Genomic DNA, 9,035 nt, shown 5'->3' with positions numbered 1-9,035 from the left:
GCACTCAGATAGACTGGAAAGACGGACATCAGCCGGGCGGGCGGCCGCTCCGCTGCTATGCCGGGGGCAGAGACAGATGAAGCAAGCAGGCTGAGGGCTTGATGGCAATGCCAGCAGGTTCAGGAGGATTCAGAGCAGCAGACAGCGACGTCCACTGGCGCATGGACAACGGCAAGCAAGGAGCGTGCTGCCAGCAGCAGTTGATTCTGCTTTCCCACAGCAGCACACAGGCTCAGGCCCCTCAAGTTTTACTAAGTGGGACAGGGCTGTTTACTTAAAGGTTGAGACTGAATTTAAATTTGACGTATCATGTTATCTACGTTACCTGGAGTAATGGAGTACGAGGGGACCCAGGGCTCACCTTTTCCATGGGATATACGGATTCCACAGTGGGGAGCATGGGGCAGATCCATCTGCCAGGAATAACCAGTTAAAGCATGGAATAGCTCAGCACTGTGGTCTTCAGCTCCTCACACAGGGGCAATGCAGGGCCAAGGTAAGGAGCCTTCCCAGCACAACAGGGAGGGGACGTGGAAGGACAAGGCACTACCAGCTTAGGAAGCTGATCAACAGCCCGTCTCACCGACATCACAGAGAATGTCTGACACAAAATACGGATTTTCACATTCTCATTTTAATGATTAAAGACCAAATTAACACCACTGGAGCAGTAAGGGTGAAAAGACCATTTCCCAAACACACTGCAGATGTTCTGCGAAAAAAAATCAACCTTCTTTTGGAGAAAAACACGGTATTTCAACATTTAAACTAGTTGCTTGTAATTCTTAAACAGGAAGATAAAGTCTTCACGAACCTCAACTTTTTCACCTTTCACCATTTTCTAGAAAAGGACAAAGGAACAGCTACTGGATGAACAGATATAAACAGGATTGCCTGAGACCTTTCTCAGCTTTCATACAAAGTTGCGGGCGATGGCAAATACTTTGGAGAACTCTCCTTTCTGTCGCAGGATATAGGGTATTGGTGTTTTTATTCTAGTCCCTACTGGATTTCCGTTGTCTTCTATGAGTACCACATTGTTGGAATCAAATCTAGGCGTCATGGTGGGGCCAGGCATCTTGTGCCCTACAATTAAAGCCTTCTTCTTTTCTCCTTTGATAGCCAGAAGGATCTTATCTCCTACTTTGCCAACTCCAGTCTTGTTATACACGTGGATACATTTTGGTGGCCGGTGGTAGGGCGTGTTCCCCAAGGCGCTGTTGTCCACCACTCGCACGCGGGTGAGTTTCTGTATTGCTCGGCATGCTCCAGTGATGCTAGAAAAGACAGGAAAGAATGAGGGACAGATCTCCTCAATAATCCTCGGGGAGCAAGGGCAAACCCAGCACAGGATCTTGTCATTACACAAACCGCTCGGAAGGCGCCAGCAACAAATACATACCATATGAGTGACACATTGACTGCATTCAATGTGCTCTTTGAAAGCCAGATGCTACTTTCGGCTTTGCACACTCTTCACTAAACGTCAAACATAAAACAACCGTTCTACTCTGAAACACGACTAAAAGATGGCGTGAATAGTGGCTTGCATTTATCAGGCTTTTTAGCAACTGCAGATGATTCCAATCAACTTCAATTTACAAGAAAAAAAAAAAAAAAAAAGTGCTTGCTTCTCCTACAGACAGCCTAGAGGAAGCTAAGGCTCAAGTCAGTCCCCAGCATTAAGGATTTTTCTGACCGATCTTCTTTTCAGTGAAGTCTACGAGGGTGTCCCATCTTATTCTGCTCTCAGTTAGACTTCTGGGGTCCTGCTGTGGCTGTTCTAAGCAGCCACCAACTAGAATCTAACAAATTATCACCTTCCCCATATGGGGGGAATCCAGAAAGATGCAGTCTCTTCTGTATTTGTTTACTCTGTGGGATTATTAGGAGTAAGAAACAGCAGAAATAAACTGCATGATATTAAGTTGTTAGATCTGACTCTGAATATGCTTGGGAACAGCAGTAATAAATTGAGAAATAATTCAACCTCCCTTACAGGAATGACTATTATTTTATCCAGGAAGCTCAAATTCAAGTGATTTTTTTTGCTTCTCTTCAAAGGACGCCCACAGACCATCGGAAAAGCAGGAAGATCCTTTCTACTGCTGAACAACTGCTTTGGAGTAAGGTACTAGAAATGCACTTGAATGCCAAGCTGCTGTCAGCTGAATTACTCAAATAAACAGCATATAGAATGAACCCATATACAGAGAAAGACAGTAAGATTCAGATACCTCCTAACGATAGCTCCTGGGGCTATCACACAACCTAGCCCTGAGCATTGTCTTAATTCCCTCTCTCCACCACAGTCATGGGAATGACTAATGCTCAGCCTTTACACTGAAGCCCTGACCCTTCAAAGAGTTATACGCTAGAGATTCCCCATATCTGCACCGAGTGTACTGTGGGATTAGGCTCTAAGCTTTGTGCAAGGCATTGTAAAAGATGAAGTCCATAAATTTAAGAAGCTTTAAATGCCTTGAGCCTGGAACAAGGACCTAAAAAAAAATACCAAAATTGACACTGTTAAGGTACAAGGAAATAATTTTTCAGGTTACTTTTTTTCTAAATAACTGAAATTATAAACTCTGGAATAATTTTAAACATGTAATTGTCTCTGTGTTAGCAGGGGCTGGCTGTTGCTTTTCTGGATGTGGCCAACACAGGCACTTCCAACTTCTGCTTGCAGGCCCCTGCATCGCCCTCAAAGGCCTAAAAGCCTCCATACACGCATAGGAAAATGCAGAGTTCAGACCACGTTCAGGCTGCTAGGAACCTCCATGTGTTGTTATGTTTGGGCTCAACCTGTGAAGAGAGAACTGTGAGATTTTTTTATTATATTATCCTTTTTGAATTAGAAATACTGTATCTTGTGCTTGACCTAATCAACAGCATCTCTTTCAATCAGGAAACTCTACCAAGAAAACAAAAGATTTGAAAATTACCTGAAGTGTCGCTGGATCACCGTACTGCTGAGATGGGTGAAGGATAAACCCAATCGCCTATTCAAGAGAGCCATTTGGATTGTGGCAACCCGTCCTGTGTAAGAAACAAGAGAATGATGAATTCTGGAAAACTGAGAGAATTTTTCCTTCCTTTGCCTTATGTGAATTACACACTAGAGCCTCAGCACCTTTTTACACACTGCAACACACAGCATACAGAGTGTCAACAGCATCCGCCAACATGCTACAAAGCGGATCAACAACCCCTGCCTGACAATACAATTCAGATGCGTACCCTACACAGCTGGATTCAGCATCGCTGCACTGCAGCTCCCTGTGCACTAACGCCCTCCTGCACACACTGTGACCCACGGAACAACACGCAGGTTTGAGAATTTCAGATGTGAACAAGCCGAGCTGCACTGGGGAGGACATGCTCCCTCTCAGCATATCCATGGCGTTCAGCAGCCTGTGTTTACAGACCAGGATCACACCTCTGCCAATGTCTGCTGCCCAGATAACACAGCTCCCTGTACCTTTATGGTGCATGCTCAACCCAAACCAAAACACTCCCCCAACTGCAGCAGAGCTGGGGCACAAGGGTAACCTCTGACTGAGCTTACCAAGCCCTCTTCCCTGACGACACCTAAGGCTGTTCCCTAACCTCATTCTCGCAGAGCGATGGGGACCCGCTTGCACATGTGATTGCAAAGGCTCATCCCCACCTGGATCACTTTGCCAGACGTCGGTTAGGGAGCGATGCCCCGGGCAGCTATGCCGGCAGATCCAAGGGAGGGGAGAAATCAACACGGACCAAGAGCCAGTCCTCTTTCAGGCCAGCTCAGATAAAGCTAAGACTTTCCATCTGACTGTGGCTACCTCTGTGTGACACTGCTTGCTTAGACCTTGGCGGTGTAACCAAGACATGCTCCACTTCTCTCCTTTCTAAAGTAAGCATTAAAAATACATCGACCTCTTATCTCCCTTTGCCAGTTCTGATGAGCTTAGTGCCAAACTGCAGCAGTACATGGTAAAGCCATTTTCTTAACTTTTATTTTAAAAACAAAGCTGACCTAACTTCTCTAGGGAGAAAAAAATACCCACAGAGTCTTCCCATAGGCGATGCCACAGCTGTTCTTATAACAACCAAGTAAAGTCCCAGCTAAATCTTTGCTCTCTTTAAAGTTTTCATTTCTCCCCAATGTGTTTGCTCACTGGGGGATGGATGGATGGATGGATGGATTTTTTAGGGTTTGTGGTTGTTCTACAGAGCAAGTGTTACCTGCTAGCAAGACAAGAAGCACTGGAGATGTGCACCACAGCAATTCTGTAGCAGCGTTCCCTGAGCAAAGCACACAAGGTGTGCAAACCGTCTTCCGCAGGTTTGGAAGAGATCAACAACAGCCAAAGCTTACATTTATTTGCTAAACAAAGACACTTTTCTGTATGGTAGAAGATCTCTAAATGAGTTCAAAGCTTGCCTTCAGAGCTTGCCTGCACTGTTGCCTCTCTGAAATGAGATTCCAAGGCAGCGGTTTTTCCCACAGCTCCTTAACTGGCTGTGCGACCCTAACAAAAACAAGGCCCTGCGGTATTTCCAGTGCTGCTGGCAATCCAGGTCCAATTACCTGCACCTTGCCGCTGCTGCTGCTAGGATTTCTAAGCAAGTTCAACTCCATTGCCGTGCTGTAAGCCCACACCTCGTGCTGGCAGGGAGGAGAGCCCGTGTCCCGTTCTGCGCTTGGGTGTACCGTTTCCCTGGGTGAAACTCAAACCTGGCGGGTAATATTGCTGCTACTTCCTCCCAAATCGCAACAGAGGCCTTGGATCCCTCCAGAAGACCCAAACAGGCAGCAGCGAGTCAGCCTCTCTGTTGTCTCTGATGGATGCTTCCTGGGGAGTCCAGCTCTGTTTCCCCAGCAGGCATGGTGGCAGAAGAGGATGGGCCTCCTCATCCTCACCACTACCTAAGAGCAACAGGAGAGGTCTGCTGGCTCGTGGCAGGGCAGGCACACGCTCTGCCCACTGTCGGAGGGACAGCAAGAGCAGGACCAGCACAGCTAGATGGGCTCAAGGCTGCATGTCACAGTCCTAGAGCGCTGCCTAAACTCTGAACTCACTCCCCGCTCCTGGGAGGAGTCACCATTTGTTTCTACCCTGTGGCAGCAATGAAGGTTTGAAGTTACAAAACTACTGGCAGAAGCACCAACAGCGTTAAGTGTCCAAGGACTGTTTATTTTTCCAGATGACTCAGTACCCCCTTCTTTGCTCAGAATTATTCCTCGGCACATTAAGATGTGTCACAAGCTAAGAAACTTTGTATGATTGATTATTTGGTATGAAGCATCCTGTTAGGAGCTGAGTAAACAAGGGGGATGCTTCAAATTAGCAGGAAGGTTCAGGGTGGAGGGAAGAGAAGAATGCATCTGTGGAATGGAGTACAGCATGTGAGGGTGAAAGCAGGTTCATGAACAGTGAATCACATCTTCAGCTATTGTAACATCCCAGCTTCCCTTCCAGAAATGAACAGCCAGTGATTTGGGGCTGTCTCCAGGTGCTCCTCAGCTGAACTCCAAAGGGCACAGAAGTCATTCACTTTGCCATGCTGGGGGCTGCCACACAAATGCTCCGAGTTGGTGCCAAAGTTGCAGAGCTGCTATAAAGCGATGACAGCCATCGGCCCCAGCACACCCGGCACCCCTCTCCATCCTGGCGCGGATGAATTTGCAGGAATTCCCAGAAGTCTGCTGTCGGTACTGCCCAGCTGATAGAGGAGTGCACCCTACAATAGCGGACGGACAAAACACCACTGCTGCTGAGGACTTAGTCACTAATACACTCCTGAGCAAGGAATTATCTTGGAAGGGACTCCTGGAGGTCACCTAGTTGAATCTCCTGCTCAAGCAGGATTAATTTCCAGGTTGTTCATGCCAGGCAAGAGCAGTATTTAAACAGACACTATCCTAAAATGAAAGGCCCAACACAAAGACAACTACTGATACAGCGTAGGCCACACATAGCTGCACCAAAGCAGCGATAAACAAACACGCAGAGCAACCTCCCTCCCAGCTCCTACCCTGCTGCCCCTAAGTTCTATCAGTGGCTCTATCTCATGGTTACAAAGACTCGTTTCCTAAAATCACAATTGTAGAGATGCTTCACTTCCCTCCACTCTATGTATCAGTTAAAAGTTAGCACAGACCTCAGACTGAGTTCAAAGAAAGATTCAGAAAGGGTGAAGGAGTCTGGTAATCAAATACTCAGTCAAATGACCCAATTTCTACTTCACTGAATAAGTCTGAGCATGCAATAAGCTACTGCAGCAAACACTCCTTTCTCAAGGGCCCTTCAGCCATACCCCATTCAGTGCAACAGACATCAAATTCCAACACCGCACAACAAAGCAACTCTTCACCCGCTAGAAACCTCCGCAAGTTATTTACCCACCGCACCATTTTCAAGTGCCATACTAAAGTTACCACCTTCACGATTTTCCCTTAAGATTAAGCAACCAACTTATATTTACTGCAATCTTGAGTGGTATTTGAATGGAGTAGTTATGGAAAATTTCATCCCAGCTAACAGAAGCAGGCCACATGCAGTATTTTCATCAAAAGCACACAAACACGCAAGTAGACCACCTCAAGGAGCTGATACAAAGCAAGGACATCTTCCAGATAAGGACAGGATTACACACTCACTTTGAACCAACATCAGGACACACAGTACCAAGAAAGGAAGCCCTGTGTTCCCCCCAACACACATTTCCATCCCTTATGCTGGCTCTAGCATTCACATAAATCAGTCACAGTTTTCAGCTACATCACTTCCCCAATCCAGCTCATCCTGCGGCCGCGTGCTGGTGTGAGGGAACGTGGCAAAATGCAGGACTGGGACTTCTCCTTTCACTGCAAGCCCAGACTTACATTGTGACGGTACCTCCAGAGAAACACCGGGAGATTTGGACAGGAAAAGCGTCCCTTTCATTTCAGCAAAAACACTGATGAGCTTCACCAGCATGGTCTCTGAATCCACACTATCAACGCAGCCATTGAGCATGAAAAGGTCTGCGTCTGAACGCTCAAGAGGCCAGTGCAATGGCTCTGACCAGGTTTCTACCGGTGGCGTGTATCCTAAAAACCAGTCAGGGTGCCATTCTCATTCTGCCTGCATCCCAGAGTAAACGTACTTTTAAGCAGTGCTGTTACCTAGCAATCCACTATTCCTTTCCTTTTTAATCACAAGGTTTGGAGGTGACACCTCTTCCCTATATTCTCAAGAGCTGTAGCTCCACAACCATTCAGCTATTTCTTTTCCTTCTTTCTGCTAGTAACTCATCCACACAAAGAGGCCCCAGGGAAAACCAAAGGATGCTGCAAAGCAAATGCTGAGGCCTGCTACCCACAGCCTGCTGTCAACCATACAAAATAAAACAGGGAAAAATATTCTTCACTTTAATAGTAGGAACCTGATCTGCACAAACAGTGGGGGCCAACATCCCCTTTATTCTTCTAAGAGACCAAAATAGCCTTGCTCCGGGAACCACAAAGGTTTGAACTGCATCTGTCATCCATCATTAAAACGCAGGAAATAAATCCAAGACAATATGCACGATGCAAATACCTAAACCCCTACTCTGCCACGGCAGGTTTATTTATAGACTGTCTGCCAGGGTAAGCTACAAGAGCCAATCCTGAGCTACAGGACTCAATCTATTCACAGCTCTCCTCATAAAGGAAACGATGTGATTAAGGGCTTGTGTGTGTTAAAAATACAAGATATTCATTACCAAGCCATAATTGGTTCTACATTAATGACAGCCAGAAAGGCCAGGATTCACAAAGAGGAATTAAGTCTTTTCGAAGTCCGTTTATGAAGAGGATTAGCTATTAAACAGGACATTTATTGTTCCAAGTTACCAACAGAAACTCATTACAGGTACATCTGTTAACAACTTTGAAGCAAAACACACTAACCTCATTTTCCAGATCACAATCAGGAAACGCAGATAAAAAAAGAGCTGAATATCTTTAATGGAAACCTTATTTTTGCCATTTTAAGTATTCAGAACCCAGCTCTAAGGTATTCATGGCTCTTATCATTCTAGTATTAATTCAGAGAACTGCTCACACTCCCACAACTTAATGCTGCTATCGCCTCTTGAATGTATCTTTACTACTTCCAAAAATACTGAGGTCAGAGGAACAGGACAATAGGTGGCAAGCCACAAGACCAGACTCTGTTCCCAGCCCTGCTGTGGGTGACCAGGTCCCAACCAGCGAGGTGCAATCACAAACCAGGCAGCAGTAACCACTCTGGGAGGAACTGCAGCAGGGAGGACAACACAAACAAGAGAGGAGGAAAGGTGGGGAACTGTGGGTCAACCATAAAAAAAAGTCACAAACCACTGACCTAGGCTAGTTGTTCACAGAACAAAGAGCAACAGTGGCTCCAGGCCTTCCTGCTAAAGCTACACCAGAAAAGGATGCCTCATAGAGACAGAATTCAGGCTTAAAGAAACCTAACCTGGAGACAAAGGCACACTGATGCCACAAGGCAGCAAAGAGCTACCTAAAACTTTGCTGGAATAAGCCTCACTTCTCACTCAAAAACTTCCCTTAACTCAGTTTCTCTCCTTCCAAACAAGACCCCCCCAGGTAAGCTTGGGGAACTTTTGAACCAGCCACGTGAACACAGCTCAGATGAGCACGTCTCCTGCTTTTACAAGGGCTAACTGATTGTCTGCTTTTACTACAAAAGCACGTCTCCTGCTTTTACAAGGGCTAACGGATCGTCTGCTTTTACTACAAGGATCTTTCATGCTTATAAGAAACCTGTCATGCAGTGTCCTTCCCCAAATTGCCCCCCCTTACTCACTCGACCGCCGAAGGAGTTTTTTGGAGAACAACCAGCAAAGCACAGATTAGCGCCCACACTTCCCGAGTCCCCATGACACACGAGTAAATGCCATGCTTGTCAGGGCAGAGGAATTTCAGTCCCACTTTGCTACATGCCTACTCATACCCACACAAACCTAATCCCAGCAGTACAGCCCCACATGAATTCTGAAGCAAAGAAACACTCTGA

At 46.3% G+C, this 9,035-nt stretch overlaps 1 protein-coding gene across 1 annotated transcript; it reads right to left on the bottom strand.

Annotated features, from left to right (window-relative positions):
- Window positions 1-615: 615 nt before the first annotated feature.
- MRPL14 (mitochondrial ribosomal protein L14) lies at window positions 616-3,038 on the bottom strand. Its single transcript, XM_010074429.1, has 2 exons — window positions 2,949-3,038; window positions 616-1,277 (listed from the first exon to the last, which is right to left on the bottom strand). Exons 1-2 carry the CDS (start codon window positions 3,020-3,022, stop codon window positions 914-916), a joined length of 438 nt encoding a protein of 145 aa, XP_010072731.1. The 5' UTR covers window positions 3,023-3,038; the 3' UTR covers window positions 616-913.
- Between the last annotated feature and the right edge of the window lie 5,997 nt (window positions 3,039-9,035).

The sequence above is a fragment of the Pterocles gutturalis genome, unplaced genomic scaffold (genome assembly GCF_000699245.1).
Source record: "Pterocles gutturalis isolate BGI_N339 unplaced genomic scaffold, ASM69924v1 scaffold19332, whole genome shotgun sequence".
Classification (NCBI taxonomy): Eukaryota; Metazoa; Chordata; class Aves; order Pterocliformes; family Pteroclidae; genus Pterocles; species Pterocles gutturalis.
The sequence above is the reverse complement of the archived record's forward strand: the minus strand, read 5'-3'. Positions and strand labels throughout refer to the sequence as shown.